Raw genomic sequence first — 21698 nt, forward strand, 5'->3', positions numbered from 1 at the left:
CGACGCACGGGACTGACGATACCGGTGAGTCACGTGACTAAAGACTGACGTGGCAAAACAAGTCAACGTTACTTTTAATTTCATACGCACTTGAAAGTCCGGTTCGTCACATACTGTTGCTAAAGGGTGCCCTCGGCATCGGGGCGCTGCTCAAGCGGGGGTATTTGACGAGTTGGGAGTGAGAACGGGTTGGCAGGGCCACTTTTCTATAATTTCATTGGCACAAAAATATTGTGCAATCAATATAATAAACACTATCTGACTGGTTAACACCTAAAAACACCCCCAGCAGTAATACATTTACTCCAAATTGAGATGCTCAGCCATATTCCTAGATCAAACCAGTAAGTACTAGAGAACACACACACCTGAGTTGTGTCCTTCACAGAGCAGCTGCAGGAAGCGGAAAAGGTCACAGGTGAACTCATCATCCTGCATGACCTTCTCACCTGGCCGGAGAGAAGAAACACACCCATACACATACATGCACACACACACGTACACAGACAGACACACATGCGGACGCACATATGCACGAGCACATATGCACAAACGTACACACGAGACCACGGCCATGTGCAAACACACACACATGAATGCGCACACACACATTCATAGGAACAGACACACGTACACATAAAGAAAGTCAGAGAACAGGGGAGACAAAAGCAGACAACATGTAGGAAAGGGATAGACAGACAAGAAGATGGAGAGTGAGGAAGTGTTAAAAAGAGATGGTGCTAATGTGAGGAAATCCCTCAGTGTTTTCTTTCAGTCAGTGAAAGGTGTTAAGGTCACAATACACCATTCTGACCTAACGCAAATGCACAAACACACACACACACACTCTTGGATGAGCAGTGGGCAGCCACAGCACTTGGTGGTAGACTGGTTGGTTTTTAAAGTGCAGCATTTTACAGTCAGCACTGGATTTAGGCTGTTTTCACGTTTTCTCAAAGCTGGTTTGTTTAAAGAAAAGGAGCTGGTTGCTGCTTGTCAATATAGATTCTGCATATATTACAAATACAATGAGGAAGTTGAGGACAGCTGACTCTGACTGTGCTAAAATGCTGCTTTGAACCAAGGAATGCAAAAGGAAAAGAAGGGTCAGAGAAAGGAAGATGAGACACTATACACTAACAGAAACATTGACAGAATACATCTATACAATATGACAACAAACTGGACTACTGGGCTGAGGGAGGAAAATCTGTACGTCTGAAACAAGACTGAAAGTGCAGTTTTCTTTTTCAATGGATGTGCAACATTTTCTATAGATCAGTCCCACCAGGATGTCAGAGGTTTAGTTTTACTACTGGCCCAAAACGACTTCATCTGTGCTGACTATTGCTGGTGTCCACTTAAATAGACGTGACTGCATCTGCTAACAAATATCAGAATTCAATTGTTATTATATGTTACTTTGTAGTTAAAATCAAACTGTGGTATTTGAGGTCAACCGAAAGTCCTTCTCTTTGGATCCGAATACAATTTTCTATAGAAATAGTGAGTAACCTCACATTGTATTTCTTATCAAAAAAGATAACTAATGTTTTTTTAATGACAATTAGTTTCTAAAATTGTAAGAATAAGCTGAAAAGACTATTTTTCGATTGTGTAAAGGCACTTTCAGGCTTATTCACAACACAGTGATAAACCAGATGAGGGGAATACAATTTTCACAGTTGAAAAAAATGATGAGACCATATAAACGTATTACTTTATTCCTAATATCTTAAAGAAAGATTATAAATAGGATTATAAAAAAATGACAAGCTATGGATTTGGTGTACAATAAATGTGCACAAAATTTCCTCTATCAAAAAATTATTGTAACACTACAGGCAGTATAACGCACAGCTACAACTATAACCAAATCATGAATTTAAATACAATACTGGGGTGAAAATAAGTCAAACATAAAATAATAACATAAGGACGGGTTAAATTAACTATTTTCACTGAAGCAAAAACAGTCATGAAGGACATGTACACTGACTACAGACCACAGCTCAGCCAGTAAACAGAGAGAAGAAGGGAGGAACGGAGGAAGGAGAAAAGGATCAGAGTTCACCCCCCCTCCACTCACAGAGTAGCGTGGCCTAAAAAAGCCACTTAAAATTCCAAAGTGCAACACTTACAGAGAAAAAGAGAGGTAGACCAAACAGAACAGATGAAAGGTGAGGGATGAGAAATAAACAGGGCTGCAACTACTGGCAAATTTCTGTTTTCTGAGTTCTCTTTTTTGCAGATGACTCCATACATTACACACTTAAGAATCTTTCATCGAGAATATACATTCTTTAACATTATACCAGCCTCGTATCACGCTTGCAGAAACATACAGTGCCACGCATTTAACGTAGTGAAACGATTGGTTAGGTTTAGGCAACAACACTACTTGGTTAAGGTTGGAAAAAACATCATAGTTTGGGTTTAAATAGTAACATAACTAGCGTCAATAAATACCAACCGCCTTTAGCAGACTTTCTTACATTATGTAACAAGCGTAAACTTACTCATACGTAAACTTATGTAACTTTCTGAACACTCGATATATTACAGCACTTGCTCTGCTCGTCACTCGTTGCACTACGTCATTTGCTTTGACCTTTTTTGAAGTTGCAGTCAGACCAGCTAATCTCTTAATGCGTCTGTCTGCTGTTTCCTGCTGAGCAGTTAGTGTACAGTGGGTTTATTCAACACAGTCTCAAGGCAGTTTGTGAAATAGTCACGAAATTTAATCTATTTGATTTGTGTATATATAGACACAAATTTGCTCAGCATGACTTTAAACGACGTATTTTTCGTGCGTTTTCCTACAATTGTCCAGCAACACATGGCACATGTGTCAATTTCTGCTCCTGTCTTTTCAAAATAAAACTACTTAAGTTTAGGAAAATGTTGACTTGGTTAGGCTTAGGCAACAAAACTATTAGTTAGGTTTAGGAAAAGATTGACTTGATTCGGCTTAGGTAACAAACTACTTTAGGAAATGATCGCGGTTTGGGTTAAAATAACTCCGGAAGTGCCGTAACTTAAGTAAGGAAGTTAGGTGACAAACAAATCAACTTTGACTTCTGGTTTCACACAGGACACAAACAGCGGTCTCCTGGGCAAAAGTCCTGTGTTTTTTGACCCAGCCATCCACTCCAACCTCCTTCCTAAGCGGCGTTCACCGCTCTTTAGACTTCCCTGTTCACAATTACGTGGATTACATACAAATTTGTGTATATGTACATGAATCAATACATGAAATTTCGTGACTATTTCACGAACAGCTGTGCGACTGGGCTGATTTATCCGAGCTTCTTCACTGAAAACAGCTGCCTGATGCAAACAGTGTTGATGAGAGCGCTGAGACTGAACCAAAACAGTTAAATTGTGGACTGCTAAAACCAAAACGATGAGCTGAAAGACGCTTAAATGCACATTACACATAGTCATTTGATTTTGATTAGAAGAATATTGATGAGTGTAGCTTTAATGGAGGCTTAATCTACCATGTCGGTTGGCTGATTGTGGTATTTTTGTATTCATTGCAGCCCTAAGAGAGTGAGTCAGAAAAGGACAGAGATAGAGGCTGAGATCACAGATGGGATTGTACACTTCACAACAGATAACAACCAGCACAATAACCATCTCCGTTACTGAGACAAAACAACCAGCTGACTTTAGGTTGACTACATGATGGATGGTAGGTATTAGTAATATTTAGAATGTGCCAGATACTGTACAAATCCTGAGAGGGAGGCATACATGGGTTGCGTTCTTCTGCCTGGACATGTCTGGATTTTTCAATCTTAACCTCTATACGGTACATTCCAAAAGAAATCATCGTAATCATCATCAGTTTGCTTATCGTGGAAGAGAAAGACGTGACACATTTGACGTCAAAATTCAGAAGTGGACTAAGACTTTAAACAGTATAAAAAAGACCAACTACAAAACCAACCAGAGAGCGAGTTATAATTGGCCTAGCAAAAAAAAAGAGATTAGAATGGTGAGGGTAAGGCAGAAAAGTAGCTACAAGCACAGAGCAGGTAAGGACGAGGTTTGAAGGTCTACACTCAGGACCTGGACAGAACTGACACAACAACTAACCAGAAAGAAAGAGAGAGAGAGAGAGAGAGAGGGAGAGAGAAAGAAAGACCAACCAACACACAAGGAAATGGCAGAAGGCATAATTACCACGCTCATGAGTGATGACTGAGGAAGGGAAGAAAGTGCAGTAAAACCAAAATGAGAAAAGGAAAACAGGGGGAAGAAAGAAAGAGAGAAAGAAAGTAAGAAACAAAGAAAGAAACAAAGAAAAAAGATTACATATAGGGAAAAGAGCTTTAAAAAATCCGAAAACACCAAACCAAGTGTTGACAGAAAACCTGTACAGCTCAGTAAAAAAAATAAGAGTCATCTAAAAGAAAATCCTATATATATATATATATATATATATATATATATATACATATACATATACATATACACATATACATATATATATATATATATATATATATATATATATATATATATATATATATAAATAACACCAAGACCTTTTCTTTTCATCTGATTGTGGACGTGCACTCACGGTGAACCTGTTTAGTTAATAGGGCCTTTTAAAAAGCTGGTTAGTGTGATTACTTTGTATTGTATTTTGAAGACAATGATGAGGAAATTATGAGTAGAAAGACATAATCAGCTGTGTCATGACTTTATGCTATAATAGGTGCAGCAATGATTAATACAGTCAGTTTTAGTAATTACTGGTATAGGAAGGGTTTTGTGTCATTCTGCACGTACAGCAGTGGTTCTCAAACTGTCATTCCCCCCTTTGGCACCAGATTGCTTTTTCAGTCTGTGTGCTTTTTCCAAAATAAAGAGAAAATAAATAACTGTAATATTTGCAATCTCTTTGCTGCAAAGATAACACAAAGTTGCTGACGGTATTCACCAAGTTTTCTCTGAAAGAACTCAACTTACTGACGTGACTGGAATGTAATGTTGTAAAGTGTCTTCTTCATTTTGTTGGGTCTCATACGAGTTTTCAGACCTAAAATCTACACTGGTCTCTCCTCATCTCCCACCGCATTCACTGTGAACCCAACAGCAAGATAGGCTTCGGCATTTTTTCTTCTCTACTGTTTGTTTTTGGTTGATTACCGTCAGCTGAGCACGCTGGCTTGTTCGTCTCGGAAGCGTCGCCTGTTTTTCTTTTCGTCCCTGTCAAATATCCATTTTCTGTCTGAACTTTCCAGACCCCTAGGTGCAAGCTAGTAAAAGTTAACCATGTACTTGTAAAGACCTCACAACCACATTTTCTGTGGACTGTGAGCAGGGCCACTGCTAGCCATTTGGGTGCCCTTGGCGTAATTGCTTTTGGTAACAAATGAAGGAATTCTGTCCACAGAAAAAAACGTTTGAGGGCTTTTATTTTGAAATAAAAGCAGGAGGTGTGGATAATCTTGCTGGTATGATGTCAATATACTGTCAAACTTTCACTGTCTGTTGTTGATGTGAACTGCGTGCGGCTCGCGTTAAAAATAGGCGTGACCTCGAATCTTTATAAGAAACGCAGCTGAGACGGGCTGTGTGGCTGCTCTAACCTGTTAACACGGACGCCGAAATAAAAAACAACAGGTGCAGCCGCCACGCGCTGCTCACACGGGCGGTCTGGACAAGCCAGGCTCAAGTTTGTTCGGCGCAATGGAACAAACCACAGGATGATAGAGGAGGGGGGCACCATAATTCCTTTTATTATTATGGGGTAAATATGTATATCTTTGTATTGCCTATAATGGTCTTATGATGCCAATTGTAGTTGTGCACTTGTGCTTCATCTTAAATTTAAATAATTCATCAATATGATGATGATCATAATTGTGGTGCCCCCTCCGGCAGTAATTAAAGAGTGGAAGGAGGTCATAAATGTCATCCTTTAACGGAATATCTACATTTACCTTTTCATAAAACCAGAAATTACTTAAAACAAACTCTGAAGTAATCGCTGCACCTACTGTAACATGATAATAGCTTATGCACCAAGTTATGCAATACCAATACCTCATAATAACCTAGTATTATCTGGTAGTTAGTACTCCAACATAGTAAAACAAACGAGAATTTTGATTTGAGAATGTGAGATTTGAATTCTTAAAAGTATCAGTATGCAATCTAAAGGAGAATTGTGACCATTCGTAACAAATGTATAGACACAGAAGATGTAACAGGCAAATCATAAGCACATACACATGTACACTAGTAATTCAAACTTGATAATGCATATGAAAAACAGGTAGTACTGCATTACCTCTTGATAAAAATAAACAAATCGCTCAACAAAAGTGATGACGGGATAAATGGGACAAAGCAAGATAAAGAATAATGATTTGACGAGGGTAAAAAAAACGCTTTTTAAAAATGGCAATGCTTTCAATCTCGTCTTGGGAAACATTGAGGTTTTCAACTGGAGGAAGAAAATGTTTTTCCTTCAGCTACCTTAGAATCTACCTTTTAGCATTCCTCTATGAAACCAGTGGTTTCAGCAAGCAGTGATTTTTTTATAGAGAGGTTTAAATGTACCATCCTTAGGTTAATAAAAATAATTTTACCTGTACCTGGTGAAGAAAAGCATTTTAATATCAACAAACTATGTTGTCAGAAAAAACACCAAACCCCAACTCCAGTAAACAGAATATTCAACGAACTTTTCTTTCTATTGTTACGACCATTCAAAAATATAAATCAATGAGGCGTAAACATACTGTAGGGAAGCTTACCTGATCCCTCCTCTGTCACCATTCCCAGTCCTTCTGCTTTGTTCTGCCTCTCAAATGCATTTAGATCCAGAACACTGAAACAAAGACGAAGGTGATGTGGATCTCTGTTATTTTGTGCTCTCTTCACTGACCTTCCTCCTCCCCCGGCAACCTTGGCCAGTGGCTGGCAGTGGAGTGGAGTACCACCTGAACATTGTAATCTTCTCAGACAAAATATTGAGGTAGTTCTGCAACAAATAGTCCAACGGTTCTCAAACTTTTTGGGGCCAAGGACCACCAAAAAGGAACCCATTAACCAACCCACCTGTGGTATCAATATCAGTATATTTGTTTCAGTCTGTAAAACAGGAAGCATTTGTGGATTTACCTGCACGACTGCATCAGACCAGCCAGGCCCTGAAAAAAGCCCACATCCTTTTTGTCTTTCAGATAATCCAACATTTTCTGTCAGAGAGACAGAGAAAGACCACAAAAGGACAACGGGACAGCGGTATTAATTTTAGAACCAAATTCTGCTTTAAAAAAAGAACAGGAGGTGGACACAATAATGTACAGTATGGTGTTAATGAAGGGTGAAATACCTGCTGTACAGTAGAGTTTCCTCCGTTGAGAATAGCTATGCCCAGCTTCAGAGTAGAGGCCACCATGGGACCCATCTCACCTGGTGGAAAGGAAGCGCACAGAGAAAACAACTGGATGTTAGTCCTTTATCTACCAAAACCCCCGTCTCACCTAAGAAAGAATAAATGCACTTTTAAATTGAATAACTAATACATAAGGATGTCACAAACATTTTAGACAACATGATGCAGGATAAAACAACAGGGCTTTCCCCTACCAATATAAGACTTGGGCATTGTGCAGACATTGCACATTTTAGTTAACAGAGTCCGAGAGTCCATTTTATTTATTGTTTTGGTTGTGTGATTTTATTTGTTTTATTTATGGGTATTTTATTATTTAATTTTATTTATTTATTTCTGAATATTCTTCAGAATTAAAAGTTAAATTCTCTCTGAAAGTGTGCACTTGGATTATTATGCTATTATATTTTCATTATATCAGTGGGCATAAAAAGGTCTTAAAATGACAATAATATTGTTTATCAAAATTATTTCTGGGACAATAATTCGTCCAACAAAAGTTGTTATCGTGAAAGGCGGGGTCTGAAATTAGCACCCCTCACCCTCCAAACGCGGGTAAATTGTCATCGGGCTATCCGCCACTTTGGCAGGCAGGGAAAACGCAGGGAAAACGCTAGGGATCTCAAAGGTTCCTGTTCCTAGTTGTCCAATTCCTTGGCATCTCATGCTTCCATGACTATTGATTCCTCTGATGCTTTCCGACAGTCATGCATGCACAATGACACAACGGCATACGCACACTGTGTCATGTTTCAGTTTTTTTGGGACCGGAGCGGACCGGAGCTATGGTGGAGAGCAAAAAAAAAGCGCTCAAAACCATGGTGCTACTACTACTAAACCCTGACACACCCTATTTTTCCCTGATAATGCGACACTGTGAACAACAAATCTGTGTTGAAATCAGCAGGAGGAGAGTTAGTAACGTTACTTGTTACTTGTAAGTCCTGCTTGACTAAATAACAGAGCTACTAACCTTAACATACTGTAGGTTCCACTGAGTTACATGATGTATTATGTGTAACTCATTATGGTGCGTTCAAGCTCTGTTCAGTTCAAAATGAGTATCGAGTGAAGGTACATCATGATGCGTTCAAATGTAATCTCGTAAAGTTAAGTTTTTGGCGAGAAACTTGAATAAATCCAGTTGTTTGAAGGAGATGTTTTCACAGCAATATAAAATAGATATTAGAGAGAGAATTATGACCTGTTTAACTTCCTACCACTAACTCTAAGCAGCTTATAATACATCATTAAAACTACTAATGCCAAAAACATTTTTTTAATCCAAGCAAATATTTAAATAAAGATACAATCATTAATTTCCTAATCATTTGAATTGTGTTTTTATGCAAAAAACCTCTATAGATGACAACAACAAAGTACAGTGCCCTCACTCCCCCGAAAAATACGGCTGCCCCGAAAGCTACGGTGTAATTCGAACGCTGAAATTTATCATGCATATGTTTTTTGTGTAAAATACATCGAACATCGAATGACATCAGATCTAAAATGTTATTCCTTCATTTAGCGCAAAGATTAGGGAGATCAAATTTCTGAGTGGCAGACAGTGAAAACAGTTCATTTCATACCCTGGTGACAGGCCTACCTCTAACTCCAGTTTTGAAAAACACGTGTTTGCTACCTTCAGCTTACACCTATAGCATAAACCTGGGCACTGAAGGTGATTATACAGCACATTCAATCAACTAGTGCTGCTACAGTCAGTATATTAGTTAGAGTGAGAGGCAGGACGTTCAGGAAGTGAAACCTACCTTTGCTAGCGCTGATGGTTTGCAGCACCATCTCAGCAGCTCCGCGGTCGTGCAGCCGAGCCTGCTGATACAACAGCTTCTGCTTCTCCATCTCTTTCTCCTGTTTATGTGAAACAAGAGCACACGTCAGCAGCATACCTGTTTTACAGCCAAGGCCATCATCAAGCACTGGAAGAGTGAGTGACTCATCACCTACTTCAAAACTCTTCACTTCCTCTCCATCCTCATCTTCTTCATCATGACAACTCTGAAGGAGTTAAGAGTGAAAAAAATGAGAATGGCGTGTGGAAAGCAGGGGGATAACATGATGAAAAAGGAGGAATTAACATCATCATCATCACTATCGTTATCCTGAGATAAGACAGCTTATTCACTTCTACGTAGGGCTGTCAAAGGTAACGCGATAATAACATGTTAACGCAAATTTGTTTTAACGCCACTAACTTAACACATTAATGCAACTTATAGCACTTTTAAAGCTAGAGTGAAGATACTGGTATCATATGAAACTAGAAAAAACCTCAGGGATCCATTGGTGCCAACCATGTCATACTAGCTTGTCAAGAAGGAGGTTGAATAATGCTCCAAACTTCTGCTAAATTTTGTCATGGCCATTTTCAAAGGGGTCCCTTGACCTCTGACCTCCAGATATGTGAATGAAAATGGGTTCTATGGGTACCCACGAGTCTCCCCTTTACAGACATGCCCACTTTATGATATTCACATACAGTTTGGGGCAAGTTATAGTCAAGTCAGCACACTGACAGCTGTTGTTTCCTGTTGGGCTGCAGTTTACCATGTTATGATTTGAGCATATTTTGTTATGCTAAATGCAGTACCTGTGAGGGTTTCTGGACAATATTTGTCATTGTTTTGTGTTGTTAATTGATTTCCAATAATAAATATATACATTCTTTTGCATAAAGCAGCATATTTGCCCACTCCCATGTTGATAAGAGTATTAAATACTTAACAAATCTCCCTTTAAGGTACATTTTGAACAGATAAAAAATGTGCGATTAATTTGTGATTAAATATTTTAATTGATTGACAGCCCTACTTCTAAGTAATGAAAACCTTTCTAGTACTGGTATTTAGTAGCTGGTACCTTAGCCATGATGTCAGCATAGGCCATGTAGAGAATATCCTCATCCAGTTTACTGAAACAGGAAACACACCCACACACACAAACACATTAGCACAAGTTGACTGACCACACAAATGACTGAAGCAGGAAAAATTAACACTAGGAGCAACATCGATTCATGGAGGGACCTTTGTCTGGTCAGCTAACATTACTGCCAAGCAGGTGAAATATAGAGTGATATTGTGGTTTTAGCTGACTAATGTTGCTAACGTTAATCAACATGATGCCTGTCAATCACGTTCAGTCTCGTGTGTGACGGCAGCACAAGCTCGAGCAACAGGACGCTGACTGTCGTTGACTTAACGGCCACAGGAGTCACTGTTAACAAGCAATTTATGATTTTTACATAGAGTCTCTCATAGAGTCTCTTTCAGCTTTTTTTTTTTTATTTTTATTCAAAACACTCTGGCTGGAAGCAAACCATGGGCAACCTCGCCCAAAAACTGTAGACTGTACCCGCAAAGAGCGGAGATAGATAACAGTCAGACAGATCAAGATTCTTATTTCAAGAGCTGATATATTGAGTTTGTCTGGCCAGATAGAAGACTGTCCTTTTTACTAGATGTGTTTGCTAACATATTACCTCTAACTTCTGTTGGAGCAGAAGCATTCGGTAGAGCCGTGTGTATCTTACAGTACATACAGTATACGTATGAGAACCCACCACTTCTCTGTGAGGGCTGTTCTGCTGAACAGCTGAATGAGCTGATGCAGCGGATCAATGTTTTTCATCCCCTCTTCTTCCTCAGCTGGCTCCTGGTCACCTGGTTTCTGAAATAAACACACATTCATAATTACAGGAGACCCGATGATACACACAACAACAGCCTTATAAAGCTAAACTATGCCTATTTTCAAAATTCATACATGTTATCCCTATGGTCTAAGACAGTCCAAAAATATTAGTAAATGTAAACAACTCTCTTCCAAATCCAAAAACTAGAGTGCTAAAACTCCTACTTGTGATGTTATAGGGTATAAATTGTGAGAGATGTTCTAAATGACACTGAGAGCACCCAGGGGAATGATCTGAGTAAATGGGAACATTTTCTGTTTCACAACTGACAACACTACAATAGAATAAAGATCATTTGGGTATAAACAAGAAAACAAACATTCTGTGAGTCTCCCATTCATCGTCTACGGAGCAGCTCCAGACTTTATACCCTATGACAAGTTTGAGACTTACTTCTCTGGTTTCTGGTTTTGAGAGAGAGGAGCTAATGTTCATTGATATTGATTGATATTTACTAGGCGTAAATAACATATTGGTTCATTTAAAAAAGTGAATTTAGTTGGTGTTCCCCTCAGAAGCCCAGAAACCGCTGGCAGGCTTTGAAAGGCGGGTTTTCTTTTTTTTTTGATCGCCAAATATACACCGTTTATCATATAAAGCTGAGAGTTCTCTGTTAGATAAAGAGAGACAGAGAAAAAGCTGAGATTTCTCTGTCCAACAGAGAAAATGTATATATAGATTCCATCTTTTTTTTTCCAATTTTTGTAAAATAAATTATTAAAGAAATTCAACTTACTTTTTAAATTTTTTTTAATGATTTATGGCATTATAACTGTGATATACAAAAGACATTTCTCCAAACTACTAGCCATGATTGTGCTGTTTCCATATAGGTGCAGGACTACAGGAGTAAAAAAAAAAAAACGCCCTTAAACTGTTTTTAAGGAGAAGAAAATAATTCCATTTGTTTTATATTCACATAGAAATGAACTTACAGCGAGGTCCTCGATGAGTTTATCTTCGAAGTAGTGTTCCTCTGCCTCAATCCAGGACTTCTCATAGCCCTGCAGGAACAGGTTGACAGCCCGGTGCCTGGTTCGGGGGAGATACGGTAGGAATAAAGGCTTTCTCACAAGACACACCAGATGTACAGTACACACACACATGCACACTCTGTATATATACTGTGTGTGGATGCATAACTTACCTGGGCAAGTTATAGAGCGGAGCCATCCTGAAGCAAGCAACCACTGCTCTCTTCCTCTGTTTGGACAGCAGTTTGTGCCACACGGCCTTCTTACTGCGCTGAGGGTGTTCAACCTAAACACACACACTGAACCAATCAGACTTTCTACCATCTGGAGGCCATATTGCCTACATCTCCAGGACAACTGGTTAGAGAAGTGAATTTGTAAACATCATTGTCTTTAAACAACAGACATGCTTGTGTCTATTTTTGCAGTTGCGGCAACTTTAACAACGGCCAATCAGCTCTTCTAAGAGGAGACTGCAGGCCAGCTTCTCTTCATACAGCTTCAGGAGCAGCAACCCAAATATGGTAATACATAACAGTGGCTATTATATGGTTAGTTCAACACACACCTGGTCTAGGTGGAAGAGGACATGAGCGATGTCCAGAACTCTCTCCACAGTCTTCTGTGGGTCCGAGGTGTCCTCATAGTGATTAGGGAGGTCTCTGTACAGAGCCATCTGCCAACGAATAGCTGGGTCCTCCAGCTGTACAAGACACACACACACAGTCACAAACACACTGAGGACATGCATTAAACTGCGTGTCGAGGCTGCGCACTGAGGTCAATTATTTGTGGTAGATTCGAGCTACATTTTGAACCAAATGTTGGAGCTGTTGCCATTCTACGACTGCGTATTAGGGCCATTTCAGGTTAAACAACATAATAATTATGGAGCCGGGGGAGGGGGGTAATATTCTAAGAAAAAACTCAGAATTTCCTAGATTAAAGTCGTAAATTTAGGAGAAAAGTGGTACATTTACAAGAAAAATACAGTTTTTTCCCCCCCAAGGAACCGCATCGCTTCACTTTGCAAGATTGGATCAACCTCATCACACTTCTGTAAAGTCAACCGTCACTCGCATCTCCGTGGTCAAATCAGCCAACGCTAAAATTGTAGTTTTATCTTTATCTTATACTGACATTTATGGTAAATGCATTCAAACGACCCATATTGAGCTGACGGGGAAAGCTAGCGACGGATGCACGTGTGACTACGTCCGGTTTTCAAAATAAGGTGTTAACAAAGGGAACTGTACATACAAAATACATAGATGGAAATAAGATTGATTGGATTATATTCACTGGAAGTATAAAACATTACATGTCCCTTATAAATTAAAAAGAAAATACCACTGATTTGTGAGGGAAATATCTTTATTCTGTGATTTTTGGGTTGCTGGAAAAAAATTATTAAATAATGCCTGACAATGACTGATATATTTAACTTCAGGACATCTCTGAAAACATACATGCTGAAAATCCAACATTTTTACGGTATTAATTTAGATATTTTCCAAAGTAAAAGTCCCTAGAAGTGTATGATTTAACTTTTTCCCATGGTCTAGTGTCGCAATAAATTGTAATATCAAATCGCACAATTTGTAGAATCGCAATACTTAAAAATCGCACCCAAGTATCGTGATAGTATCGAATGGGGAGATAGGTGTATCGTCCCAGCCGTACTAAATTTACGGCATAAATCTCGGAAAATGTACCTACAATGGCCCTGATACGCCTTTGTACCATTCAGACTATCCCCTCTAAAAAAAACGTTCTAATTTCTCTGTTGTGTAAATATAAAGCCTGACGTCATGTTCGGCATATCCCAAATATACTTGCAGTACACTGACTCAAAGTATTCTTACCTTTCCTTGTAAATGCAGATTGTTCTTGATGATCTCTCGAACCTCCTTCTCTGTATCTTTCTGTGAACAGAGTAAAAGCATGCTCCGCTGTGAGACAAAGGCAACCATGAAATGACCAATACAACAATTGCAATGATATCATAAGCAAAAAATATGTATGTAGCATTTTGGCTGCCATATTAAATCGTCACAATTCATGCACGAGGCGGTTTCAAAGCGCTTTACAGATGTTTCGATTTTAAAAGGAATTTGAAATAACTTGAAAAAAGATTGAATGAAAGAAAGTGAGAACATGTATATACCAACACACGAGCACGAGCACGAGCATGCCAGCATGCCAAATGTTGTTTTCCTACCTGGGTGAAGCGGTTCTTAGCCAGTGCAATGAGCTCTTGTTCTCCGGGGGCACAGATGTTGAGTCCAACAGGCAGCAGGCGCTTCAGAGTGGCAACGATGAGACTCGTCTGCATCGTGTATCGATCTCCCTTCCTCTTCAACTTCTTCCTCTCCTGGTCTGACATTATTCCCTGAGGCAAAGTCAAACATCAGAGGACAAGAACTGCACACACACACTACTGGGTCTAAGTGTCATGTTCTGTTCTTCCTTGTTTCTAAATGTGGACTGACACAAAAACACATGTATAACAAGCAATACACTTCTGATATGTAAACCTTGAGTCACTCCTTCCATCCATGAGTCCATACCTTTGCCATCTTACACTTGGTGTCAGTGATGAGGAAGGACATGTTGTTGATTTCATTCTGGACCACAAAGTTCTGCTCTTCTCTCTTGAAGTTCTGCAGAAAGATGACAACATGACACCGTCCATCACAGCACGGTCACACTTTTGTATGACCAACTGAGTACCCCTCCGATTAAGTGTGTTGGAAAGCTGTGAATGTCCCAAATACCAAATACTCACAAAACAAAGGACTTTCCCATCAGCCTCAGCTGTACTTTGTGTTTAGTGCTAATAAGGACATGTTAGCATGCAAACAAGCTAAACATGGAAAACATTGTACCTGCTAAACATCAGCATGTTGGCATTGTCAGAGCCGCTAGCACGGCTGTAGACTCGTAGTGGAAAAAATATGAACGGTAGTCAACGGCGAGAGACAAGTAGTTTTTTGGTCCCGTTTGAATTGCGCCATGAATCACACATATGATGTTTGTCAGTTGAAAAAATATTTGTTGTAAAACTGTTGAAGTATCAGACTCTTCCCGAGATGTAGTTCACTGAGCGGCTTCACACAAAACTAAATGATACTACGACAAACTGTGACTTTCTTGACTTGAAAAATGATCTTTTACTTTGACAAACATCATATGTGTGATTCATGGCGCAATTCAAACAGGATCCAAAAAATATTTGTCTCTCTCCGTTGACTACCGTACATATTTTTTCCGAAATAAGGTCCCGTGGGGTCCACCGGGAGGGGCGGGACTAATGTTTTTCTGGGCCCAGGTAGTAATCTGCAGGTCCACATCTGTCCAACGGGTCCATGGAGCGTGAAAGATTGGACTGGTGATTCTCAGTGGGATCAGCAGCACACCCAGTATCAGTATCTGATTCAGTATCAAAAATACCAATAAATTGAGTTTTAAGAAGCTGATAAAACTGACTTATCGCTCTGTTGCACTTACCATTACATCTTGTCTAGTGCTCTCTCGTCTACCTCTCATTGTGACATTTTAAATCAGCAGCATGTTATCCTCCTCAGTGATGTTTCTTACGTGAGACTTGGCCCAGAAGATGAAAACCTCGGCCACCATGCGGAACAGCTCCTCGGCCTCGTGGTTGGACTCTTTCAGCCATCTGGCCCTGTCGGCACATCAAGGACAGTTTAGTGATAGTGGCACTACTCAAAGATTCCCTGTGGAGTTTTAGACCTCTAGCAGAGTTATGAGGCTGTTTATCTATGAGTGGATCCCCGTTTGTTTATCTCGTGTACACGCACGAGGACGCACATGCAAACGCAGGTGACGCGATACACAGTAACATGCCGAGATATGCAGCAATGCACCGATAAAGGCAAGGAAGTAGAAGACTGCAAGCTAGTAAACATGGATGTAAACAAAGTTACTCAAAGGAACTTTCATTTTGTGTTGATTTTGGCGACCCCTGTGGACAAAAGCGGTAGTGTTTCCATGAGCATTACCGCCAGGCGTCGTAAAAATCTTTGTCCGGAGGCCCTGCTGGAGTCTGAGCTGAAGGAGTTTCTGGTGAACCTGCATGCTGTAAAAGTTCCTTGTAGTAACTATACTTCAATCACAAATGTTTAATGAGAAAGAACATACACTCGACATGTTTGTTGAGCTAAAGGATACACACATTGCGTTGTGGTGAGTAACACTGAATGTAACTTGTTTATTTATATATAAGAGTACTCCACAGGGCCCCTTTCAGCATAGAAAAACACTTATGTTGTAGACACTGACTATTGGTGTCCATGTGTATCATCCTTTCTCCAAAATACCGCAAATATGTTAGTTATACAGAGTGACAAGCACATACTGTAGGCAAGCATCACATTAATGTAATTCATTAGGATTCATTGGAACCATCCGATCAGCACAGCGTACCTGTTGTAGTCAACAAATCGTATGAGGAGAGGGTAGAAGGCGTACAGGTCTCTGACCAGTATGGTGAACTGGTCCATGATGAGGAGCTCTGTCTCTGACATCTCACCCCTCCCCTCTGCCTTGCTGTGCTCCTCATCCATCAGCACAACTGCTGCTTTCTGCAGGACACAGTAATACACCGCTTTCTCTTACTTTCAACACTAAATATATTGTGATCTTAGAAGTAGTACTATTATAATCCTACTTTGCAAAAACACTGCATTAAACTTACATACTTACTTATTTAACCCATTTGCACACCTCACGCATAGCTTAGGGCCGTATTACATGTATATATGTATGTACTGTATGTCCACCAATATTCTAATGAGCTACATGACAATCTACAATACATGATAAAATGACAAGACTCACTTTTTTGAGTTTATCCATCAAAGGCAGGAAGTGGGTCTTGAGCAGCTGGGCTTTGGCCTTGCTGATGATTGGCTGAGAGAAGACTGAAGCAGGGACAGAGGTAGGGTTCAATGATTATTTAGTTTTTATGCAGTGACAGTGTGAGAGAGAGAGAGTTGCCATGTTTACCAGCTAGTCTTTTCATCCAGGCCCCTTCATCTATTCCCAGATTGTTGTAGATGATCTTGAGGATGTTTCCCAGCAGAGTGTTCATGTGTTCTGAAGTCACAGAGGTGCAGCAGCTGTCGGCTTTGTCTTGGTTGCTCTCTGGTCCGTGTTCCCACCAGTGAGACATGTAGCTGCACAACATTGGCAACACCACCTACAGAAGAAAATTTAAAAAAAATGACATACTTCAGGTTAAACTATCATGAGATCACCCACTTCCCCATCCTGACATAATGCATTGTATCCAAGGATTTATTATTGCCATTATACGATACAGGATCGCACAATGAAATGTAGTTGTAGCCCACTCCACGTTACACAAACAGAAAATGTATAAACAGATATTCATGGCTAGTCAAGCGGTTACTTCTGTATCTCTTGCTAGCAGCAGGGTGAAGATGCTGTTGCTAGGGTGGGTGTTGTCTTTAATATCCTTTGTGCTCTGCGCAGGCACCTCACCTCGATTTAATCACCCGCTGCAGAGCCCTTCTGTCCTGGGCCGTGCTGATATACTGTGATGATACAGCCCAGTGGTCAGCTCGAAAAGAAACACAGGACGTTCGCCCTGGAGACCGGTGTTCGTGTCCCGTGTGACCACAAGTCAAAGTTGATTTATTTGTCACGTAACTTCCGTACTTAAGTTACGACACTTCCAGTGTTATTTTAACCCTAACCGCAATCTTTTCCTAAACCTAACTAAGTAGTTTTGTTGCCTTAACCTAACCAAGTCGATCTATTCCTAAACCTAACTAAGCAGTTTTATTTTGAAAAGACTGGAGCAGAAATTGACATGTGTCACGTGTTGCTGGACATTCGTAGGAAAACGCACGAAAAACATGTTGTTGAAAGTCGCGCTGAGCTTCACAAAAAAAAGGGAATTTGTGTCTATGTACACAAATCAAATAGATTACATTTTGTGACTATTTCAAGAACTGACATGAGACTGTGTTGGATGATGACCATGTCAGGTTCTCTGTGATGACCCCACACGGATACAAACTTTATATGAGCACTACTTGGGTTTAATCAATCAATAAAGGCTTAACATCTCTAATTTCAAATCAAAAATGTCTGGCTTTTTTAATCGGTCACCAGAGTAGTAGGAATGCAACGCCATAACATGATAACAGCATAGCTGTAGATACAGTGAATAAACTGTAACTTAAACCATAAATTGGTTTAAGTTGAGTTTTATTACTATAATCTCCATGGGGAAACCAATCCTCTGTGTTTAACCAATTTAACTATTTAGTAGTAGTGGGCAGCAAACAGCGCAGGGCTGGAGGACCATCTCCAGTGTGGATGCTTGGGTTAAGTGACAATGGAAAGAGTATTTCTAATACCTAACATGGATCATTTTGGGACGAGAAGAAAGCAGAGTACCCTGAAGAAAAGAAACCTGCATGGATACGGGTACAACACACCCAATGTTGATATGCATTTTTAAGTTAGTTAGTTATATATCCCACCTCCATGACATGGGGCATCTGAGTGTATCTCATGCCAGACTCTGCCAACTCCATGATCTCCTCCAGACACTTATCTAAGTTTGGGATGAGAGGACAAACCTCCCCCACCTGCCCTGGAAGACCTAGAGCTGAGAAAGAGAATGCACTTAAAAGATGGATAGAAACATGAATACATAGCTCAATAACATTTTTGTATACATATAAATGATATTAAGTTTGTATTACACACAGAAAGAAAAAGCTTGTTAGCCTGCCTGCTAACATTAACACCGACTTCCACTAGACATTATATATATACACAGTGAATATAACTCTCAGAGGAAACAATTACCTCAGGACCTGGTGTAATTCCACCCCCTCATGTTTGTATGATTCAAGTGCACAGAGTGGCTAAACATATACAATATAAACAAATATAAACCACATTCATTAGTACCCGCTCTGTCTTTAGTTCCTTTGCTGTTGTAGATGGAGAAGCTGTTGAACTTGTTGATGTGAGGCTCAAGGAACGCAACAGGAAAGGCTGCTGAGAAGGCAGCTAAACACTTTCCTAACGCTGGACGCTGTCTGGAGAGGAGAGGAGAGGAGAGGAGAGGAAAAGAGAGGAGAGGAGAGGAGAGGAGAGGAGAGGGAGAAGGAGAAGGAGAAGAGAGAATAAACAGGTAATTATTTCATTAATATTATTACATTCATTATCAATCATCTATTTCATTTTTCACACATCGATTCTTATTTTCAGGTGATTACACACTAAAGAAACAAATACTTATTAATATTATTTTCCATTTCTGCCAATAGTTCCCCCTAAATGTTACACAGTGGTTCTTTAAAGATAATTAAACGTGTTAATTGTGATGGTAGTCTTAAGAATAAAGAATAAGAAAATAAATGTGGAAATATAAAGGGGAATAAATAAATGACGGAAAAGCAAAAGCCTTAGGGAAAAGAATAGGGAAAAATAAAGGGATACAAATAAATAAAAAGTATATTTTTAAATATATGGAAAGAAAATTTGTGCTATATATGCAAAAATAAATAAGAATAGATAAATAAATACATACAAAAATAAACGAGCAAATACATATGAAAATGTTTACAATCATTATTTTATACTTTACCTATATATTTTTTTATATTACCACAGTTAATTTATTTATTCTTTTATATGTTCCTCTATATATTTCCACATTTATTTTCTCATTCTTTCACAGATTTATTTTTTATACCATGTGTACTGTGTGTAGAAAAAAATCTGATGATAATTTTGAGTTGTATTCAATGTTCTCTGTAAATTCAAATGATTTCACAGTAAATGTAAACCTACATACGGATGTGGAAGAAACCTAATTCTATAGCAGGTTTCTGTATCTTAAATGCATGTGTACTGTAGCCTATACTGTACCTCTCTACATAGATGCTTTTGTTGGTTCCCAGAAAGTAGAGACTGTTGAGGATTCTGTAGCAGGAAACCTGGACGTCATCCACTGGAAGAAGAGAGGCAACCAAAAAAAGAATGTTTTGCAGTTTACATTTCATGGAATTAAAGAAATTCATATTTTTTCCCCTGTAGATTACCAACTGGAAAACATTCAAAAACATGAATTGGCAAGATTTCACCGTTGATGTCTGAATCAAACAGCACCAAAAGTCAGTACGCACATATGAGGTCTTCCCCGAACATGTTCTGTCCGATGTGTTCGAACAGGGAGGAGAGGACGGGCAGCAGGGCGAAGGTGGTGTAGTTGATGATCTGAGTGACACCTCGCGGCTGCTCTCTGCTGTGGGTGAACTGGCCCAGCTTCAGGTTCTCCTGCGTCTTCTCCAGATCTTCTGCTGCGCTGTCGAAGTACAACCGCAGCGCTGCCTTCACTGACTCCAGACCAGTCTTCATCACTGTCCTGGATACATGGGGAGAGTTAGGTTTTACATTATCATCTTTAAAAGAGAGACTTCTTCCAACCACTTGTAGTTTGAGTTTGAGAGAGCAAGAACGTAACTATTAGTCAGACTAATTTAAACAAATGACATCCTCTAGAATAATAAAGGAGCAGAAAAGAAACAGAGAAACAGCTGAACTACATTACATCACAAGTGCATAGACTGTATATAAAGATGGACGACATGACAGTTCCCCAAAAGTGAAGCTAAAACATCTGGATCGCCCCCTGGTGGCTGGTTGCAGGTTGTTAGTGGATGGGACATGGACCAAACTAAAAAGTCAAAGTCAAATATTTTTTTCCAAAAGATGGTTTCTGCATTATAGGTAGTTCTTATCACGCTGATGTATGTTCAAGTGTTCTTTTTTCTGATAAGTTTGGTTTTAAGAAATGATTTGATGCTATAAAAAGGGGGTGAGACGTCATAATTGGCAGCTGTGAGTCTCTCTCGCTGACAAGCTGCGGCCGTGCTCGGCTCACGATTGGTTCGGGCGGGTGACCTTGATAATGCAGTTCCACCGCCCGATCACTACTGCACAGACTCTGGCTCCAGCTATATAGTCTAGAGAATAATTATAGATCCAAGATGAAACTGATGGACGGGCAGAAATCAAGAGAAAAAGTCGTAATTATAATCAGTCTGCTACTTCAGCACAATGGGCAGCGCTTGGAAATAGGACAGTGGCAGGTCTTGATGTGGCTACCACAATCGACCCAAGATATGCACCTTGACAGAGCCATTGTGTGGTGCTACAATGGGCATGGGTGTTTCGATGCCAAGTAGAGCATTGTCAGTATTTATCTTTAACACCATGGGACAACATGCATATTATGTGTCCTCCAACAACATATTTCCTTGTGTAATGACAAGCGGCACACACACACACACACACACACACACACACACACACACACACTCAGTCCATGTCTTTCCTTACCTTGCATCCAGGCTTTGTCCCAGTATCTGCAGACAGTTGACTATGGATATGGCATTGTTACCTGAAAAGCAGAGGATCACATAATAAACAGTAAATCCCGTGTACATACTGGGTAGGGCTGGAGGTTCCTATGTGTCAGGGATGTGAAGAGTCAAGCACTAGAGCACACTAA

The 21698-nt window shown here is 39.7% G+C and overlaps 1 protein-coding gene across 16 annotated transcripts in view; it reads right to left on the bottom strand.

The window, feature by feature from the left end:
* ryr2a (ryanodine receptor 2a (cardiac)) overlaps window positions 1–21698 on the bottom strand; it is a 167245-nt gene that overhangs the window by 29907 nt on the left and 115640 nt on the right. For 10 of the 16 annotated variants that reach the window (XM_037754069.1, XM_037754083.1, XM_037754072.1 and 7 more), the window contains 24 exons: window positions 21527–21587; window positions 20311–20549; window positions 20054–20135; window positions 19088–19218; window positions 18652–18779; window positions 17144–17336; window positions 16976–17058; window positions 16562–16719; window positions 15713–15800; window positions 14683–14775; window positions 14334–14504; window positions 13978–14037; window positions 12681–12815; window positions 12286–12398; window positions 12074–12170; window positions 11007–11113; window positions 10304–10355; window positions 9392–9442; window positions 9196–9295; window positions 7361–7440; window positions 7147–7223; window positions 6780–6853; window positions 4192–4209; window positions 369–449 (listed from right to left, as the gene is read on the bottom strand). In XM_037754069.1, coding sequence (XP_037609997.1) covers window positions 369–449; window positions 4192–4209; window positions 6780–6853; window positions 7147–7223; window positions 7361–7440; window positions 9196–9295; window positions 9392–9442; window positions 10304–10355; window positions 11007–11113; window positions 12074–12170; window positions 12286–12398; window positions 12681–12815; window positions 13978–14037; window positions 14334–14504; window positions 14683–14775; window positions 15713–15800; window positions 16562–16719; window positions 16976–17058; window positions 17144–17336; window positions 18652–18779; window positions 19088–19218; window positions 20054–20135; window positions 20311–20549; window positions 21527–21587 — 2472 coding nt within the window. The remainder of the gene's footprint in view (window positions 1–368; window positions 450–4191; window positions 4210–6779; window positions 6854–7146; window positions 7224–7360; window positions 7441–9195; window positions 9296–9391; window positions 9443–10303; window positions 10356–11006; window positions 11114–12073; window positions 12171–12285; window positions 12399–12680; window positions 12816–13977; window positions 14038–14333; window positions 14505–14682; window positions 14776–15712; window positions 15801–16561; window positions 16720–16975; window positions 17059–17143; window positions 17337–18651; window positions 18780–19087; window positions 19219–20053; window positions 20136–20310; window positions 20550–21526; window positions 21588–21698) is intronic. The other 6 variants (XM_037754086.1, XM_037754084.1, XM_037754079.1 and 3 more) reach the window with 1 other exon arrangement.

Source organism: Sebastes umbrosus, chromosome 20, assembly GCF_015220745.1.
Source record: "Sebastes umbrosus isolate fSebUmb1 chromosome 20, fSebUmb1.pri, whole genome shotgun sequence".
NCBI classification, from domain to species: Eukaryota; Metazoa; Chordata; class Actinopteri; order Perciformes; family Sebastidae; genus Sebastes; species Sebastes umbrosus.